The sequence below is a fragment of the Clytia hemisphaerica genome, unplaced genomic scaffold (genome assembly GCF_902728285.1).
Source record: "Clytia hemisphaerica strain Z4C2 unplaced genomic scaffold, Clytia hemisphaerica genome assembly, whole genome shotgun sequence".
In the NCBI taxonomy this organism is placed as follows: domain Eukaryota; kingdom Metazoa; phylum Cnidaria; class Hydrozoa; order Leptothecata; family Clytiidae; genus Clytia; species Clytia hemisphaerica.
The window spans coordinates 1,097,792-1,119,131 of NW_027104500.1; the positions used below are offsets into that span (position 1 = coordinate 1,097,792).

A 21,340-nucleotide genomic window follows, 5' to 3' on the forward strand; every position below is an offset into this window, starting at 1 on the left:
GAATTATAAAATCGCATATATTATTATATAAAGTATAAAGTATGTATTTTCTTTCTTTTCACTCAAGAGAAAATTATTTCCTTCCCAACTAAATCTTTCTGCTCAACACAAATTTTTGTGAGTCTGTTTCTACATATACACGAAAACGCTCAACAAAATTTCATATTTGATGTTTTGTTTTTTCTCATCTTTCAACAATGACGTAGATAGAAACCAAATCGTATTTCGATTGGTTTATTCAACATATTTTCTCACATCTGATTGGATAATGAGATTTCGTAAACGTTTTCGATTGGTCTAAAATCAAAACAATCTAGAATTTATTGTTGAAAGATGGCTAAGCGCATATTCGCGTTTCATAAATTGGCAAACAGTTTGTTTCAAAGGTTTGTTTTATAAATCGAAATGATTAAAATATGAACATATAAACATATGTACGCATGGGCCCCGACGAGCCATTTTAAGTGAGTGGGCTCTTAAAAACGTATGACATGGACCAAAAAGTGGGGGAGGCCATGGATGTTAAGAACATTTTTAGGTTTAAAACTCAAAAAGTTAAGAACATTCCAAAGGCTTCAAAAATTTTGGATGTTCTTATGAAAAAAGCGTGTATACCCCGTATACCCCTGTCAAATTAAAAAAATAACACATTTTCATAGAAATTCTAAGATAAGGTCTTTGCCAATAAATGTAAACGTCTTCATTGACTATGATTTTTGGGAATCCAAAAATAATAATAAACAAGCGATACTTTTATGGACCTACCTGGTTATCAAACTAATCAGTGAACATTGAAACAATGAAACACATAAGACATAACTGGTCAAAATAAAAAAAAAATAAAGAAAATGAAAGCATATCTATTGAGAGAAACTATCAACACTATTGAAAAAGATTTGATTTCAAAAACTGTGATTTCCGGCATATTTCCGGTATTTCCGCCCGGAAAATTCTGTTTTAAAGGAATCAGACTCGGCTCCGTCACATTTTGGGCATTGCCATTTTACATCATTGTGCGAAAAATCATGAAAATCTGTCGAGTATAAGTTGAAAAAATGAAGGAAAACCGTTTTACGCCGGTTTTCGCCTGTTCCGGCGATTTTTAAGGAGTTCCGGATTCAAAGGCTGATTTTTTTGGAAATCAAACAATGCTAAGTTTTGGGCATCATCATAAAGAACATTTTTCTGTAAAGAAACAATTAAATAAATTGAAAAAATGTGACGGAAATGTGAAAAAAAAGACGATTTCCGGCACATTTCCGGTTCTACAGACCGGAAAAATTTTTTTTTCGACAAACGGTTTTCGACACCTTTTTGCAGTACTAATGTGCATCTATGTGCAAAAAATCGCAAAAAACTAATGAGAAAATCTCGAGAAAATCTCAAAAAACCGCTTTTTTCGGGACATTTCCGGTTCTAGCGGCCGGAAAAATTTCTTTTTCGAAAATTGGGCTCTGTCACATTTTGGGCATTGCCATTTTACATCATTGTGCAAAAAATCATGAAAATCTGTCGAGTATAAGTTGAAAAAATGAAGGAAAACCGTTTTACGCCGGTTTTCGGCTGTTCCCCGGCGATTTTTAAGGAGTTCCGGATTCAAAGGATGATTTTTTTTTGGAAATCAAACGATGCTAAGTTTTGGGCATCATCATAAAGAACATTTTTTCTGTAAAGAAACAATTAAATAGGTTGAAAAAATGTGACGGAAATGTGAAAAAACGACGATTTCCGGCACATTTCCGGTTCTACAGACCGGAAAAATTTTTTTTTCGGCAAACGGTTTTTGACACCTTTTCGGCAGTACTAATGTGCATCTATGTGCAAAAAATCGCAAAAAACTAATGATAAAATCTCGAGAAAATCTCAAAAAACCGCTTTTTTCGGGACATTTCCGGTTCTACCGGCCGGAAAAAATTTTTTTTCGAAAATCGGGCTCCGTCACATTCGAGGGTTTATAGTAATGCACCTTTGTGCAAAAAATCAGAAAAATTGAATGAGCCAATCTCGAGAAAAGTTGGTAACTAACGAACGAACGAACGAACGAACGAACTAACGAACACGGGTTAATTTATAGGACCTCCACCCCACCGGGGTAGGTCCAATAATAACCATAATAAACTAATTTTATCAAAAATTACAGTATCAATTATAAAAAAACACCCCCTTCTCACAGATCCACTGGGACCCCTTCCCACTGAAAAATAGGTCAAAATATCGTCCTCGGTGTAAAATTATCATTCAATTTTTGTCCCCACTGAAACTAATTAAGAAAAACAATCCTCGCCTATGGGAACATCAATCGCCATCGGTTATTTTTATCCCCACTGGATAAATAAAATCATACCGAGTTTGTGAGAAGAAGAAATTATCATTTTCATTACTTGGTCTCTGTAGCCACACTCGAGGCCGCATTAAGATTCGTCAGAACAGTATCTGGAATTGAAACTTCACTTGTGTTGATCGTTCTCATACTCGATACAAATTTGCGATATAATTTCAACGTTTTACTATCCATAAGCACGAACAAAAATATAAAAGTATTTCGTAACGAACGTAAAACGCCGTAAATGAAAGCGAAACTCGCGTTAAATTTCATTTCGTTTTCTGTCAATGTTGAGTTTGGAATTTGTATAAAACCAACCAACTCGATAACACCGAGTAAAGAAACGAGTTTCAAAGCTAGACGAGTTAGATTGACTCGGTAACTCGATTTCAGTTTTGATTTTCGTTCTTGATTTTGTTTTTTGAGGTACATCAATAAGACAAGAAGACAAACGATACATGATAAATTCACAAGCAACGATGGAATTGTGTATGATATGATCCTTGGATAATATGAGGACATCCAACATACATTATTTTCACCATAACCAAAATGGATAGTGTTCGTTTCATCCAGAATCACACATAAAATAACAATCAGCAATGGTGTGACGTAAGCAACCAAACTGAAGTAAAAATAATCCATCCATGAAACTGTATTGCGGAAAGTTCTAAATCCTTTCCTCAAAAATGTTGCACAAAGATCTACGGCAATTATGATGGTCCACAGATTGATAACCAATAGTCCCCAATGTAATAAGATACCAACAACTTTATTATTTTGCTCACAAATGAAAAACAGGATGTCTGTGAAGAGAATAGCAGATGAGAGTCCTATTAGAAGTAAACCACCACGGTTCCGTAGCTCCTTAAAGAGGGTATGTGTCACAATCAGGAGGACACCTCCTAAGACACTGATACTGACACAGACGTGTGTGAGGTAGTATTCCACCTGGTTGGTGTCTCGATACCACTGGTAGTCTTGTGAATGAGGAAAGGATGAGTTATTTTTGATACAATATTTTTCTCTTGCGTAGTAGCCAGCTGAGCAAGTGAATTTTTCACATGTGCCTTTCAGAATATTGTACAATTGTCCAGAGCTGCAATGGACCTAAAAAGAAAAAAAAGTATTTTACAAGGGAAATATAAGGTATGTTCATTAGAGTCTCTTTAACTCGAACCTTTATATCTCGAATATCTCCTTAACTCGAACAAGTTTTCTCGTCCCTTCAGTTAACGATGCTTATAAAGCTTACCCAGCTGGCACTGTTTCACAACGTCCATATAACGTTAGATGAACGTTGAAACAACGTTGTGTGCCAGCTGGGTACATAAATTTCCTTAACTTGTATAAATTTGTGTTTCCCGTGTGGGTTCGATTTATAGAGACTAAACTGTATAAATAACAAATTAAAAACAAACCAAGTCTCAGATTTTAGAAACGGCATAAAAAATACTGATTCTATCCTCTTTTAACTTAACTAAGAATATTTTAAGAACATTTAAGCCTGAAAATCACGAAAAATAAGAACAGCAAGCATCAGGCTAAATTTACTACTTCTGCCCTTATAAGATAACTGAACAGTGCTGCAACACCCCTGGTGAATCTGCATGGCTTACACCGCAGAAACCTAAGTAATAATCTCAACTGGATAGATTTTCTATTTACGGAAAAGTTTCAATACTGAAAAAAAAAAAACGTGCATATTCATTGGGCTTTTCCAGAAAAAAAATTGAATATGGGGGGGGGGGTGGAGAATATAACTTTTTTTGGAAATTTACCCCTCGGACCCTCGAACAGCAAGTCTAACCCCCCCGACAAGCATCAGTTGACCCTCTGGACATTTACCCTAAAACAGAGCAAGTTTACCCCCCGGACAAGGTAAATTTTGTGGAATTTTTCACTACCCCCGGACACTATATCCTCCATCCCCCATGTACGAACATTTTCAAGAAGAGCCCATTACCTGTTCACCGACATTTTCATCCTGTGTATCCAATGTCAGTCTTGTGGACGTCCGCGTGAAGCTTAAGTGAATTGACCATATAATATGTTCGTCAGGTAAGGCAACACACTGGTTCTGAAGAATGCTCTCCGTAAACAACTCTCCATTGCATTGATGACAATGGAGGTTCTGGTAACCTGCAATGGAACTTTTATATAAATGACAATAAGAATTTGGGTCTTGGCATCTTCGTTTTAGTACTTTGCGAGCGTTGCATTTGAGTTTGTCCATACGGTTATGAGGTGCTTGTTGAGGGTTTGGATTGACTTGTACCAAACATTCTTGGAATTCATTCATTAAATCTTTAGCTTTGACCTCTGGTTCGGTTGGGTGTGACGGGAGGGGTGGAATAGTAAATTCGGGATTAGGCGAGAGGGGCGGACCAGTGTGTTCTGGTTCTGGTTGTGAAAGGGTTGGCCGTGAAGTGATTTCGGGTTGTGGCGGGAGGGGTTGATCTGTAACTCCTGGGTGTGGCGGAAGGGTTGGAACAGTAAATTCTGGATTGGGCGGGAGGGTTGAAACAGTAACTTCTGGCTTTGGCGGGAGTGGTGGAACAGTGAATCCTGGTAGTGGCGGAAGGGGTGGAACAGTGAATCCTGGATTGGGCGGGAGGGTAGGAACAGTGAATGTTTCCTTTGGCAGTACAGATGGATTGGTGAAGGGCGGGTTAGGCGGTGCGGTTATAATTACAGTTGGTTGTCCAGTAATTACTGGCGTGGTGCATTTTACAGTCAAGTTCAAGTTAACGAAACTTTCAACATTATTACACATTGCGCAATACTTGTTCTTGAAGATATAGAATCGTTTATCGATAACTGGTAGTCTTTCAATATCTGGTAAACTTTCGTCCTTTATACATTCTGTCGCGTATGAAGAGTCTGGCGGGCAAGAATTGACCAAGAAATATTCCAATCTACTATCTGGTTTAGCTATAGTCATCTGTTTAAATATTGGTAAACTACCGAATGGTTCGAAGAATTTACATTGCAGGGGCAGAGTCTTGTCAACCTCTTTTTTAAAGTTTTTCATGTATTCTGATAAGGGAATTGGGTTCGAAGTGTTCCATAATTTGTCAATACAGCAACTTTGTTTTCTGAAACAGTCTGGTTCACAATCACAACAATCGGAGCCGCATAGAAAAGTCTCTTTCGCTATTTCCATGAAGTCTCCGGTAAAATTCACAGGGTACGTAAACGCAGATTGGATGAATTCTTCCAAAGGAAATTCAGTTTGGTTGTTTATATTTGAAACGTTTGCCTCGATAACCCATGAAAGAACAAAGATTATGATCAGTGATGCAAGTATTAATCGAGAAAACATCTTTTTCTGTAACGTAAAAGACTTCTCTTTTAAAAACAATTTTCTAAATCCAACCTTTATTGATCGCTAAGCAGATTCTTTCGGGATGAAAATAAATATCAACCCAGCATAGTTTATTTTGTATCACTCCTTAACTTTTAAATATTTATCTATGACAGAACAGAACAGAATACAAATCAAAAAAATGTATCATTCTGCAAAGTCAAACTACATGAAAAATGGGTCAAGATGAACATTTTACAAGAATTTTTGTCATTGGATTGGTCGTTAACTATTCAAACAAAAACTTTTATTATATTTTTCTAAAGAACGCGTCATCTCTATTGTTTTGAATACCCAAATATATGAGCATCTTATAAAAACTTCAACACAACTGTGAAAAATACCACACAAATGTTACACAATGAAAGCCTAAAATATAGTGCCACCTCGTGCTAGTTAGTCTTTACACAAACCCGATATGTACGGCTAATTTCAAAATTCATTGCCGTAGAGGGTCTGTTGTTTTTCATTTGAGATTTTTCAAACCGACCGCTGAGCCTCTAATACAATAGCGCTCCGTTATGCAAACGTCATAATTATTACTTTTCAAATTTGTCCGACATTCAATCCCATAATCCCTTTCACTTTGATTTCAAAATCGTGAGAGTTGTTACATTTTCTTTGTTATAAGTGTAATTAATGTGCACAAGAAATTAACGCAATGAACGATGGGATTGAAACTCGGGCAAATAAAGAAAGTGATGTCTATTTTTAGATTCACCACGGTGTGCTATTCACTACAACTTAGTTCTATCAGCGCGATTCTTTACACAACAGAATATTATTACTAAATAAAACTTCTTGATGTTAAAAAAAATTGTATTCGGCTGCATCGAGAGCACAAAGCAATTAAGCTAATTACTACTCCATTACTGAATACCATATTTTTATCATGTTTTAATTATCATTTGCTTACATCCTATAGCCTACATCTTTTTAATTGCATATTCAAAAGTTAAGCTTATGAATAAGCCAATAAACACACTTTCCCTCTTTAAGGGCAGTATATACTTCTTTCGCAATTTCGAATATAACAATATAGCGTTCAGTTTGAGGTTGTTGTTGTTATTTTCTGCCCGCGCAGTTTGGTTATTAGCCTGAGAGTGTCATTGCGCAAATAGCACTAGAGAGCTAATAATCAAACTGCAAGGGCAGAATAAATGATAATTTCTATTTAAGATAGCTCGAACTTCTGTGATTCCAATTTCTCCATAACTCGAAGCTTTACAGGTCGAGCCTGTCCATAACTCGAACATTGAATTTCTCTATATTTTCTGCAATTCGAGCGTCTTCAAAACTCAAAACTCAACAACTAGAATTTTTCGATAATCCGACAATAAATAACAAGAGAACTTATAAATTTACCTAAACAATGAAATACACGCTATTTTTATAAGAATACCTTCTATAGGGGGTTGTAGGTGTTCGCAATACCGTTTTCCCGTCAAAATTTTTGCTAAAATCCCGAAATCCCGAAAATTGGAAAAAATAATAACACCGTCACACCGGTTTGTAGAGGTTAAAATACCGGCATAATAACAAAAAATAAGGCTAAATACCGTCACCGTCTGATTTTGAAATACCGTTTTCCTGTCTCTTTTTTCGTCGAATCCCGTAATACCGTACTAAAATAGGGCCAATCCCGTCACACCGTAAAAGTACACCCCCCCCGGTGTTCATGCCAAACATTAGATTGTCATTCTAATTGGTTCAATGTTATAAGTCATCCTTTGAAATCCTACCTTTTAATAACCTACTTAACTAATAGAAAAGCATTATAAGTTGCCTCAAAAAGCCTTAAAGGTCAACTGCATCTCTAAGTGTACACGATTTTTGTTATAAGAATGGTGTTTTTTCCATTTCATCATAGATATTCTTAACTTTTTTGGGGTAAATCATCCAAAAATATTCTTACGTTATTTTTATAGGTTGAGATCTAAAACGAGGTTAAAGCTAGCATTCAATGTATACCTCAAGCAAAGAAAATGACATTTTTTGAAAGCTTTTAGCATTGCTACAATCATCCACTAAATATTTGAGACAAAGGGGAGTTCCCGGTGTAATTTTGAACACCACAATTGATTTTTAAGCGCCTTAAACTACAGTTGGAAAGAAGAGTTTTAACTTTGAGTTTTAACATGAGACTTAAGCCTTAGGACCTTAGGATCTCAGGATTTAAAAGCTTTAAAACCCCTCTAAAATCGAAATATTCAATGGAAGAAAGTGGAAGTGCTAAAATAGCAATTCTCGCCCGAACTTTAAATTCTCAAAAACGTTAAAATACACTAAAATCTCAATATATTTCGAGGGTGATTATAGAGGATAATTAGCAATTTATAGGGAAATTGCCTGAAAATAATGACATTCTTTAGGTTCAGTTACCTAATTCCATGATGGTGATCGAGTTGGGAGGTGTGCGTCCCCAAAGAGATGAAAAATATTTGATGATGGTGATTTTGGATTGCTATATTTTCAGGAATGAGAAGGTAAATGGGCTGAGCAGGCCGATATCTAAAATGGTAGCCTATCAAAGTGGAGGTGTCTTTTGTGAAAATACCAATTTGTAAGGGATTTTGCCTGAGAGCTAAAACACCATGACAACTTTATAGTGTGATTGTGCACCATCTAGAATGTTTTACTACCAGGGGGGGGGGGTCTCTAGGAAATCTCAGACATAATGACGTTTACTACGGTGGTGGTGTGACGAAAAATCGAAAATTTTTTTTACTACCCAGTGTAGTTAAATACTAAAATGGGTGGTATCTATGTGTTAATTGTTGAAAAAATTTTACTACCTGGGTAGTTAAAACTGGTAAAATTAGCAACTTTTAGCTATTTTTGTAATTCTTTTAATTTTTTGGACAATTTTTCTGAAAAAATCTGAGAATTTTTATAATTTGAAATTTTTTTTTTGTTGGAAAGTTGTTTGCTGCAAACAAAAAATTTTTCGTCAATATAAAAAAGACTAATTCTAAGGGCAAAACATTATTTTTTGCACTAAGTGAAAATTGTGTCACAGAAATAATCATTTTTTAGCTTTTTTTGTAAAATCAGTCCGAAAAGCAACCAAAAAATAGGTGGTCTCCATGACAAATTATCCCAAAAACTTTTACTACCAGGGTAGTAAAATAACTCTTCCAAGAGTCTGGGTGGTGGTATGTAAAAATTCGTAAAAATCCTTTTACTACTCATATATGTCTGAGATTTTACTACCGACCCCCCCTGTTACTACTTGAAACTTTCCAAATATGTCACAATAACATGTCAAATAAAATTCTCCAAAAACATTTTTCAAAAAGTTGACCGGAGAATCCTGTATAAAAGAAAACGGGTGTTTTTTTGGAAAATTGTATTTGACATGTAACATATTTGGAAAGTTTCAGGTAGTAAAACACGAAAAAACGACTATTTTGAGTACGGAAATGCTACTTCTAGACCTTCATAGAAAACTTTGCTTTCTTCGATTATGTTACGATCGATATAGAGCTTCAATGAGGTGAAATCAGTTTTCGGCTTTTTCATTTCGTCCACTTGCAATGGTGGATAGGAAGTGAAAGACGAAAAAAGAAATAAAAAACAAAGGTCTTGCGCTTAGATTTGACTTATAACTTTAAGGGCAGAAACTTTCGCGTTTTTCGCGATTATGATCCTTTTTCACAAAAGTTTCTGCAAGGTAAGAAATTAAACCTGAAAAACGCAAAAGTTTTTTTTTCGCGAAAAATAAACTTTCCTACTCAGTTTTGCACTCTTTGCTAAATTTTTGCGTGTTATGTGAGTTTTTGTTACCAAAAAAGGTAAATTTTATATGAATTAGCGAAAGTTCTATCTGCGAAACCATAATTCGCGATACTTAAATTCGCTAAATTTCGCGATTTTTTGACTCTGCGAAACATTTTTGCCCGCGAAACTTTCTGCCCTTCATATTTGCAGCCCTTTTACTAAAACTAAAAGTATATTTATCCGATCAATGGCTGAAGGTGTTGATAAAAATAAATGAATTTTACCTGGTTAATGAAAATTTGGTTGTTATAATTTTTTGCTTCTTCGCCAAATCCATTCTCCGAATCTCTTACGGTAGTGATCGTGCATTTCAAATTCTTTTGCAACAATATCAAGGCAACGGATTTCATCAAATAAACGTTCATCTTTTGCTTCCAAGATACTCTTCTTGTTTACCTCATTCAAAGTTTTAGGAAATTGAGGTAAGTTACCTTGTTGTTAGTTTCTGTTAATCAGTCAGTGATGGTAAATGCCTGTCACAGGTCAGTAGATGTTATGTCAAGGTAACGATAAAAACAATAATTCTCCAACAAAACAATGAACAATATCTCTCCAACAAAACAATGAACAATATCTCTCAACAATATCTCTCCAACAAAACAATGAACAATATCTCTCCAATAAAATAATCAACAATATTTGCTCAATAACACGAGTAACGTTAACCATAAAACAATTATAACACGACTAAATAATTAACTCCAACAATGAAACCATAAAACAATTAAACTATGTACAGTTTCACTGGTGTATTTTCAAGCTCCCCCACAGCTACCTTAAGGGAAGAAATTTTCGCGAGAAGAAATTTTTGCGGAATTCAATTTCACGGATGAGCCGATTTCAAAAGTTTCACGGAATTTAATTTCGCGGTTGAGGGAATTATTTGTCTACGAAAAGCCCTATTTTGCCCTAAAAAGACCAATTTTAGGGGTGATTTTTTTAATTGTGAGAATATTCGTGTTTCGCGGAATTTGATTTCGCAGTTTAGCCATTTTAGTGTGTTTCGCGGAATTTAATTTCGCGAATTACGCCCAAATTCGCGAAATTAAGTTCCGCAAAAATTTCTTCCCTTAAGGTAATATTTTGTTAATTATTGATAGTCTAAAGGTAAAAGTATTAAGTTTTAGTTTTTTTTTCAGTTTTTTTTTTATTTTTCATTTTTAATTCTGAAAATAAAGAATAACGACATAAGATTATTATCATATAAGCGAATTTGAGCCCAAAAGCCGAGATTTTTAGGCCTTTTTCTTCCGGTTTTGGACTTTAAAGGGCTTTCAAACTTGAAGAATATATTCCTACTAGTTTCTAGTTTTTCAGCCCATTTACCTTCTCCTTCCCCCGGGGGAGGAGGGTGCTAGGGCAAAATGGGTTACGGGGATGCGCCGCTGTTCAGGGTACCTTTTTTAACCTCTGCGAGTCCCAGGTAGGGTCGCAAAAACACCAAAATAGAAAAATCAGTCCCTCGTAGGGTGCCTTTTTTGGAAAATTTGTGGAAAAAGTAGAAAATTTTGGAATTTTAGTCCCATTCAGAGGGTCACTTTTTTCGTAAGTTTCGGCAAAATTTTTGAAAAAAACGAGTCCCCTGTCGGTCGGCAAGAGTAGTACCCCCGGGCTCATTCCTGAAAATATAGCATATTAGCAATCCAAAACGCACCCCTCCAATTTTCCTGGTCTAATGCTCATAGAAAACAAACGTTCGATGAATACTTTAAGATCTCCGTTAATCTAATAAGCTTTTGAGGACAGTGGCATCAATCTTTACCAACCAAAGAAGCAGTAACAATTCTGTCGCAGACTAAATCTTTAAAAAACTCGAAAACCTTAACTTAAAATGTTTTTAGCCAATTAGATAGCGTTTAATGGTGTCTATAAGCAAAAGTTTTCAAAGTTTTTGCAAAGTTTTCTTTATTGACCAAACATGGTGGTCGAAAAAATGTTCATCGGCCGTTTTCAGAGAGAGTGACATATCAGTGAGGTAGAGAGTCTATCCATTGATTTATAAAACCCGAAGGGCTAGATGTCGTGCTTTGGCCGAAAAGTGTGCCGAGGTTAGGTAGGAAATCCTACCTAAGTCACCTGACATTACAATAGAATTTCAGCGCTTGACCAATCAGAAGCTTCACGGGTTTTAGAAAACAATAGCAGTAATATTTTCTGCGATATTCACTTTTTTTTTGCTTGGAAGAGCTTAAAGCACGACATCTAGCCCTTCGGGCTTTATAAATCTATGAGTCCATCACCATGTTTCACAATACCCTACCTACCAGTTTGGGATTCAAACAAAGTCTTTTGCAGTGCAAGTTTGTGATCGAAAACTTTACACTACCAATCGGCAAAATCCAGAGTCTATAGAACGTGAAAGCTGTGTCTTTACCAAGACCAACCACAGCTATGGGAGTCACCGAAATCTTTAAGGCTAGATTTTATTTAACAATATTTTAATAAATTTTCGTAACAAAAATATAGTATAAGCGAAAAGAAAATCATAATTCCTGATCCACTGTCAAATAAAATTGTTAAAAAGTTAGATTTTTTTCAACCAAATCCATAAATACTCTATGAAATAAAATTTTTCAACTTTTCATTATAAAAACTCTAAGCCAATTCCAAAATGGCCAAATCATAAATACTGTACATTTTTACACGAAATAAAAAAAAATTATGGATTTTTCCAGGAAAAAACCCGAAAACCCCTTGTTAAGGATCTAACCTATTGTCACCAACCACTACAGTGCCCGTAAAAACCCAGAACAGAAAGAGTCTTGCGAATTGGGAAGAAATGCTCGAATGGGCAGAGCTATGGTTCACGAACGGGAAAATCTTCTAGATTAAGTTTCGTTACGCAGCTTAATTTATCTGCCTTTCAGTCCACGGCATGACTTCCCGATCGGGTTTGGGCTCCCCGTATGGGCAGTTCCAAAGGAAATTTGACAAGTAAACAAGATTGTCCCGGGAAAATATATTTTCGTTAGTGAAGAACCTTAAAAGTTAATATTTCAGGCCAGTTTACGGTCAAGTTTCTTGAATGCTGGATATTTTAATGGACACCCAAATAATTCGGGTCAAGCTGGAGTTTTTACAAGTTCTTTGATGACTCTGTTGGTCGTTAAATGTTGAGACAAACGATTTTATTACTTTTTCTAAAGAACGCGTCATCCCTATTGTTTAAAAATAACCAATCAGTTAAGCATCTTGTAAAAACTCCAAGGCATCTCAATAATTCACGACTACTCCCGTCCCCCGATGATCTAGATTTTTAGATTGACCTCCTCAACAATTTTACTGCGGGAAAACCCAACAAAAGACTGCGTATCCACACTGCAGTACTCATGTGTATACACCTTAACTCTTTATTTTGACATGAAGATTCAAAGCCAAGTTGCTTACATCACATATGAAAACCATTCATTAAGGCCAGTAACAAATCTGTGTTGAATTAGACGGTGAACTTGCAAGAGTGTTCGTTTTTAAACACCAACATTCAAGGCCATCATACATAACACCAACATAATTTTCCGCTTGCTGAATTTTGTCACATAAAACGTAACAATCATGACGTGAATACATATGGTTTTCTAATACGCCTTGTGAGTTGCTAGTCACGCTAACTGTTATGTTAGACCAGTTTCCACAATCTATAAAGAGATCGTAAAGTTGTTATAAGAATCCAATAGTAAAAATATTTCGTCTGTGAAAAAATATTCGATACGAAGTGATTTTATTTTTCGTTTTTTATCTGCGATCACTTTACCGAAAAGGTAGCAGGTGGCTGTGCAATAAGGAAAGGTAATTAATTATACCGGGAAGGAATTTTCACGGTCAAAAAAATCTTATTTCGCAAGAATTAATTTTCGCAGTATTGCCCTATTTTGGACACAATTCTTTTATTTTCCCAGGGTTTTTTCAAATCTTTTAATGAAAAAAAAATAGGCTGCATGCATCCCCAAATTAGTTTTGATATATATATCAAAACTTATCAGAGGGGATGTGTGCAGCCTATGAAAAAAATGGCCAAATTTGGAATTCGAGAGTTCTAACTTTCGCAGTTTTAACCCGTTTTGCAGTTTTTATATATGAAATCAATATGCTTTAAGTTTCATTCGATTTTTAGTTTGCTTTTAGTTTAGCTTGTTAAACAGTGATTGTCTTTTTATGGAAATATACACGTTTTTTATAAGAACAGACTTTATAAGAACATAAGGCTTCGATCACTAAAATATTAAGCACAATTTAAGAACATTTTAAAGGCTTTGCAGACCCTAAAAAACCAATTTTTAGGAAAATGGCCAGCAACACTCAAAAGATGGCGAAAATAAGAACATTTAAGAACATCCAACGGTTTAAAATTTGTTGGATGTTCTTATAAGAAAACGTGTATTGACCCTTTCTTAGCCAAAAGTGAAAAACGGCGGTTCAGTTTTCTGAACCAGACTTTGGTCCATCAATTTTTTTGGCTTGCAGTCTTTTAGGCTTAACCACGAGCAAAAAAAAGACTTTAAAAAAAAAAATTTAAAGGTTTTATTTTTACACTGTCGAACGTGCTAACCGCACTGGGCTCAACTTCAGTGTTTTTAAATCATTCGTAGGCCCAATTGTAAAATTGTACCCATTTCAACTAAAAACTCATGACCACGCCCTTAACATGGAAATTTTAAAAGAATGAAAAACCACCCAAAGGGATTCGCCCAAGGATCAAGTGTACCAAATTTCAGCCAAATCTGACCTTTAGCAAGTGTCCAAGAATTTTTCCGCTAAATTACTCAAATGAATGACTCACCCAAATCAACGGCCCCTAGTCACAGGCGCTAACAATCACCTGGCTAACACAATGAACATAGGTACATGGAATGTTCGAACACTTAATAATGAGTGTAACCTCGAAATTTTAATTGACACTATGAAACGTTTAGACATTAAAGTTCTAGGTGTATCTGAGACACACTGGAGCTCCGAAGATGACGATATTTTCGAAATGGACGGCTATGTAATTTTTAATTCGACAAGACAAGACAAAATTCGCCGATAAGGTGTAGCATTTGTAATCGAAAAGGAACTTTCTGCACATGCTGTTAAACAAAGTGTGGAATGAAGAGAAGGTCGAACTGGTCTGGTCTGGACTGGTCGAAAATGATCGTTACCCCTAGCCCTATCCATAAGAAAGGAAATAAGCTCGACCCGTCAAATTACCGTGCAATATCCCTCAAATCCATCCCTGGTAAAGTCTCTACACAGGTCCTTCTCCAGAGAATCAAAGTCCAAAGTGAAGACTTCATTAAGGACAACCAATTTGGATTCCGACCAAACCGAGGAACAATAGACGCCATCTTTATAACCCGCCAAATCATTGAAAAAGCCAAGGAACACAACGTCCATGTTCACTTTAATTTTGTAGACTTCAAATCAGCATTTGATACCATATGGGGAGAAGCCCTGTGGAAGATGCTAACCAGCATCGGTATCAGTAAAAAGATTGTAAACATCATAAAGAAAATTTATGAGAATACTGAATGTGCAATAACTATTGATGTAAAACTACCGAATTGGTTTAGTGTTTTGATTGGACTTCGACAAGGTTGTTTGATGTCACCAACTTTGTTCTTAATATTTTTGGAGTTCGTCATCAATAAAATAAGATGTGTACTCCAACGTTTTGCTATGGACGACAATGATCTCGCTCTCATCATTAAATATGCACTATCCAAGGAAATAATATTGACAATATTAGTGACTTTGTTTTCCTTGGGAGTTCAGTCTCAGACATTAAGATTGATATTGAGCGAAGAATCGCCCTCGCATCGACAGCCTTCGGAAGACTGTAAAACAATGTATGGAGCAAGCAAAACAGCATATATGCCTCAGAAACATGGGTTCTGACTACAAGGGAAGAAAACAAACTGAACGTTTTTGAAATGAACTTAAATTCCTTAGGTCAATAATAGGAGTTTCTAGGCGTGACAGAATCAGAAATGTAGACATACGAAGAATGACACAGTCCAAAAAAATGATTGTCAAAGTGATCAAAATAGAAAGGATGAAATGGTTCGGACATGTATGCAGAAAGCCGAACACATCACTTGTGTACCAAAGCTTCAAGCAAGATTTTCCAAATAAGAGGCCGAGAGGTAGACCACCAAAGAGATGGTCCGATCAGATCTGAGTCGACACAAGATTGCCACTCCTCACATCGGAACGAAACACAAGAGACCGTTTGAAATGGGCAGAGTTTGTCAGAAGAGTTGCAAAGGGTCGATAGACCTATGCTGTTAAGTCAAGTCAAGGACTAGTAATATATACGTACCGAGTGTGCATATAGCTCGTCCGGTTAGGACTCGCAAGGTTTTGGGTTTGACCTCTGCTTGACACGTGGCAACTATAAAAGGGTTAAGGGTGAGTGAAAAAGTGGAAAAATCCCTTCACCTGGATTTTCCCTTTTTACACAACATTGACCCTTTTTTAGTTTCCACATGCCGAGCAGAGGGCACAAGAAAAGAGAGCCTACGGTTGCTCTCTATTGAAGCCGGACACCTTACTACCTCAGGGTATATTCTTGAGGAAAAAGTTATTTCAAAAAAAAGAAAAATAACCTGTATAAGTCTGTGGTGGTTCCCTAAATAAACACGTCGTCCAATTTGTGAGAGTCTTATAGTTAGAGTTGCCGATTACTAGAACGTTATTTTGACATCTGCATTGACCTACAACAACAAAAAAAGAAATGATACAGAGAGCCTCAGTAGCCTCTGTGATCGATATCACATTATAAATCTACCCAACTCTATGTGGTTATCACCCCTTCTATGGGCACGCAACGTCTTAGGGACATTCAATGGACGGCTTTAAGACCTTGGACGTCCTAGAAACGTAAATAAGACGTCCAAAAGAAAAAGACGTTTGTGCCCATAGGATTTTGTCCGTTTTCACTAAGTGTTTCTACCTCCTAAGAAAACCGTCATTTTTCAATATCTTCACAAAGACGATTATGAACTTATGAGCGAAATTTGTTGTTCTTTTTTAAATTTGGCGTTCTTTTTAATGTTGCGAAGTAGGCACTTTCTAGTAGGCAAAGTCTAATAGTTTCACACACTTATGAACTTTAAATTTACATGTCAGAAATTCATTGTTTGGGAATGTACCCACACAACAGCAATCACTTGTTTTAAACAAAACAAAAGTGATATATCTAAAAAACGCTCATCTAAAATTAAAAATTTTATTCAAAATTTGCAGATTTCGCAGGTAGGAGGAATAAAATGAAACGTACACGTTTTTTTATAAGAACAAACTATATAAAAAAAATGTTGGTCGAAATATTAAGAACAAGTGATACTTTTATGGACCTACCTGGTTATGCATTTAACACATATATAATTGATATCTACGTGAGCATGACCATTAAACAATCATTCAGAACACAAATAGTGACGATCTATTAAAATTAGTCGTTTGTTTCTTATAAAAAAACGTTTAGAAACCAAAATTTCATGCTCTTGAAATATTCTTTCATATTCAAGACTTCGTGAGAAAAAAACACATCTATCTCATCAAAAAATTGAGTAATTTGGCTAAGAACATTGATGTATGCTTATTAATAGTGATTCTTATAGATAAACATGCGTTTTTTGAGCTGAAAAATTCTTTTTTTACAAAAATCAGCTTGAGTCATCTTTTACTTACTTTCATGCAAAAAATCAAATTTGCCCAATTTTTTTTCTTAAGAAAATCGGGCTCCGTCACATTCGAAGGTTTGTAGTTACACATCTTTGTGCAAATTCAACAAAATTAAAGAGAACTACAAAGAACCATCAACTCTCTTTATGGTTCACATAGAAGAAGTATACATTCTACCAAGAGAAGTTATCATAAACGAACTTACTCAACTTCAGAACTCTGCTCTAAAATTGTTTAGAGAGCAAATATTTGAACATTTCATCAATGAATTCAATGAAGACACACTTGGTTTCTTCATCACTGAAAGTTCCCTGAACAAGCATCTTAGGAACCGGACAAATCTACAAAATGCAGCTAGTGACATTTACGAATTTGACCTATCAATTCATGAAAAACAAATTGTCTCGAAACAAGATGGCTCAAAGCTTGCAAATGGCTTGTTCAAACTATCTGAAAGACAACAGCCAACCAAAACCACCTCTCTCTTAGAACCAGATATTATCCTACTTATTCAAACAATGCAGTAAGTCCTTGCTGACAACAAAGAGCTACATAAAGAGATTGCTGATCTCAAGAAACACCTAATCACAGTTGAGAGAGAGAACTTGACCTTTTCATGAACAGTAACAACAACCAACATTCAACAAAAAGGAAATCTGGAGAATCCTACAACCCTCACGTAGAACGCCAAGCGTCCAAAAATGGCATCCTTAGCAATAGTATCCTCAATGATATTCCTCTCGACTCTTCGTCAACAATGAAACTTCCCTTGGCCCTTCTTGTACTACATCCAAACCAAACAATGTACAAATTCAATCTACTAAATCTTCCTCAAAGCCAGCCTATGACGATCATTCCATCAGCTGCATCTCATCGCATCCGACTAACACAGACGACTCCACCTTCGAGAAAGCTAGAGTTACGAGTAAGACTGTCGTATACGGTGACAAACCACAACCCAGAGGTAATACTAGGTCACAGTGTGGATCTAAACCACACTGAAACGACCGCCTTCCATCACGTATCACGCTCGCGAAAGAGCGCGCGCACATTATTAAACGCCCTACATATCATCTCCAGTACATTTTAGTTTATTCATTGAAAACAGATTACAATATAGTCATGTTTCATGTCTCGATTATTCAATTCCGAATAAAAGACAATCAGGGAAAAAAAAGAGAAACACCTGGGTAATCTAGTTAAAAAAACCGAAAGTAAATGGTAGACAAAGTAATGAGCCTCCGGTGGTCGATAACTGGTGCTACCAGACCATACTCTTTGTTCGTTGGAGGATTTGACACCACTTTAGAAATCGCACACGTTAAAAGTTATATAGAAGAGGAAGTCGGTTTACAAGTTGTAGATGTTACACCGAATAGAGTTAATAAATACAACCAATCGTTTAAATTGATATACCATCTGTTAACAAAGAGAATGCATTTGAACCAAATCATTGGGCTGAAGGACTTGTTGTTAAACCTTTTCAAAATAAGTCATTATCCCGTCAACCAAAATACAAATCCCAACAGCAAGATGATTACTACTATCGGTACGACTACGAACATTACTACCAAACAAATCACGCCACTATTCAGACCATGAACAACAAAGTCAATCTCACTACAAACCACAACACGAATTAGACAAAGGACGCAAATCTCAATACACGTTTTTTTTTTAAGAAACACACTTTTAAGAAACAAGAGGCTCAGAATGCCTAAAAACTAAGAAACATCTAAGAAAAATGCTGAGGCTGAGAATGAGAAAATAACATTTTCTAATTCAGTTTTTTTAAGAACCTTCCAATCCAGCCTTCCATAAGGCTAATTACGTCAAAAAGTTTAGAAACATGTATAAAACATTTAAGGCTCAAAAGGTCGATTTCTTAAGAAACATCGAGGCTGCTTGGTAAAACTAGTTTCTTAAAAAAAAAAACGTGTATTATTCAAGAAATGGCTGGGTATAATAATAATAATAAACCAGCCGAGGCTGGAAGGTCAGCCAATAGAGCTTAGCTAGATAGCTTTAATAAGTGGGTTAACAGTTGTAAGAGATGTACTGATGTACTTCTTTTCGAGGTCTAAATGTGGACGAGCGTGTTGCCCTTCTTTCTGAATATATATTAAACATTTTTTCTAATTTCGTTCCCAATAAAATAATTACAATCAGGGATAAGGATGCGTTGTGGATGACTCCTGAGCTTAAACAAATGCTCCTTGACAAAGCTAAAATTTATCGCCGGTGGAAAAAGCGGGGGAATCCCTTGGATGAACAGGCACTCGATGACATCTCCAGAAGATCTAGACTGGCTATCAAAGAAGCCAAGGAAAACTATTTTACTCGGCTTGGCAATTCTCTTAACAATCCGAACATTGGAAGTAAGAAATACTGGTCTACCCTTAAACAATTTTTAGGCATGCGCAAAACACCAAAAATTCCACCCATACGTGATAACAGAGACATCCTCGTATCTGATGTTTCTGAGAAAGCCAGCATCCTTAATTCTTTTTTCGCCGAACAATGTTCTCTTATTGAAACTGGCAGTGTTCTTCCAGCTGAACAATTCCTTACCGACTTGGGGTTGGAAAACTTAGAATTTGACGAAGATAAGATTGAGTCTTTAATAAAATCTTTAAACATAAACAAGGCTCATGGATGGGACGATATTTCTACACGTATGGTTAGAATTTACGGTAAATCTTTAGTCAAACCTTTGTGCAATATTTTCAATCTTTCAATTCACTTAGGTATCTTCCCTTCCGAGTGGAAGAAAGGCAATGTTGTTCCTGTTTATAAAAAGGGGGACAAAAGCATTGCTAAAAACTACAGACCAGTGTCTCTTCTTCCAGTGTTTAGCAAATTATTTGAAAAGTGCATTTATGATGTACTTTACAAGTATTTTGCAAGCAACAATCTTTTTACTTCGTGCCAATCAGGTTTTCGGGAGGGTGATTCTTGTGTCTCTCAGTTGTTGTCCATAACGCATGACATCTTTACAGGGTTTGACACTGATCCACCTTCGGACACGAGGGGAGTGTTTCTTGATATCTCAAAGGCATTTGATCGAGTCTGGCATGAGGGTTTAATTTACAAACTCCAATCCTATGGGGTAACTGGTCCCCTACTTTCCCTTTTGACAAATTTTCTATCAGGTAGGTATCAGAGGGTTGTTTTGAATGGGAAAACCTCTGAGTGGAAACAAATCAAGGCAGGAGTTCATCAAGGCTCAATTCTTGGTCCTTTGTTTTTTCTAATCTACATCAACGACCTTCCCAACAATCTCGAGACCACAGGCTAAAATCTTCGCTGATGACATGTCTTTATTTTCATTAGTGATTGACCAACTTTTGAGCAGTGAGGAATTAAGCAGAGATCTTGCAAGAATAAATGAGTGGGCTCGTCAATGGAAGATGTCTTTTAATCCTGATCCCACAAAACAAGCTGTGGAAGTTTACTTTTCCAAAAGGCTCTTACCAGCTAATGCTCCTGTTTTATCTTTCAATAATACTGACATAAGAACTAGTGAATGTCAAAAGCATCTAGGTCTTATCTTGGATTCCAAACTCTCATTCAGTCACCATTTAGACGAAAAAATAAAAAAGGCCAACAAAGGTATTGGCCTCATCAACAGACATCGCAAACATGTACCAAGAAAATCTCTGCTTACTTTATACAAATCTTACATTAGACCACATTTAGACTATGGGGATATTATATACGACCATCCTGGAAATTCGACTTTTGTTCGTAAGCTTGAATCCATCCAATATAATGTCTGCCTTGCTATAACAGGCTGCTTTCGTGGAACGTCTCAAGAAAAACTTTATTCTGAACTTGGTCTTGAGAGTCTTGCTGATCGTCAATTTAGTAGGAGAATGATCTTCTTCTACAAAATTTTAAACAATTTAGCCCCCTCTTATTTACGTAACTACTTACCAGCAAGACTTGCGGCACCGGGTAATCTAAGAACAAGAAATCCTATTCATCAAGTTAATATTCGAACTGAGCGTTTCCGGAATTCTTTTTATCCATACTGCATAACACAGTGGAATATTCTGGCTGGTCGTATAAGAGATATGCCTTCAGTATCTACCTTCAAAAAAGCAATCCTCGAGTTTCTAAGGCCCAAACTTTCTCCTGTTTTTGGATCTCGTGACAACCAGGGTGTGATCCTTCTCAATCGTCTTCGAGTAGGATTTAGTCAC

At 36.1% G+C, this 21,340-nt stretch overlaps 1 protein-coding gene and 1 long non-coding RNA gene across 2 annotated transcripts; both read right to left on the reverse strand.

The window, feature by feature from the left end:
• Positions 1-2,305: 2,305 nt before the first annotated feature.
• LOC136821796 (uncharacterized) lies at positions 2,306-6,045 on the reverse strand. Its single transcript, XM_067078013.1, has 2 exons — positions 4,290-6,045; positions 2,306-3,433 (listed from the first exon to the last, which is right to left on the reverse strand). The coding sequence occupies exons 1-2, from the start codon at positions 5,646-5,648 to the stop codon at positions 2,378-2,380; spliced, it is 2,415 nt and encodes an 804-aa protein (XP_066934114.1). The 5' UTR covers positions 5,649-6,045; the 3' UTR covers positions 2,306-2,377.
• Positions 6,046-12,642: 6,597 nt separating this feature from the next.
• Positions 12,643-16,447, reverse strand: LOC136821742 (uncharacterized). Its single transcript, XR_010848799.1, has 2 exons — positions 16,055-16,447; positions 12,643-13,105 (listed from the first exon to the last, which is right to left on the reverse strand). It is a non-coding gene; the product is annotated as an uncharacterized lncRNA (long non-coding RNA).
• Between the last annotated feature and the right edge of the window lie 4,893 nt (positions 16,448-21,340).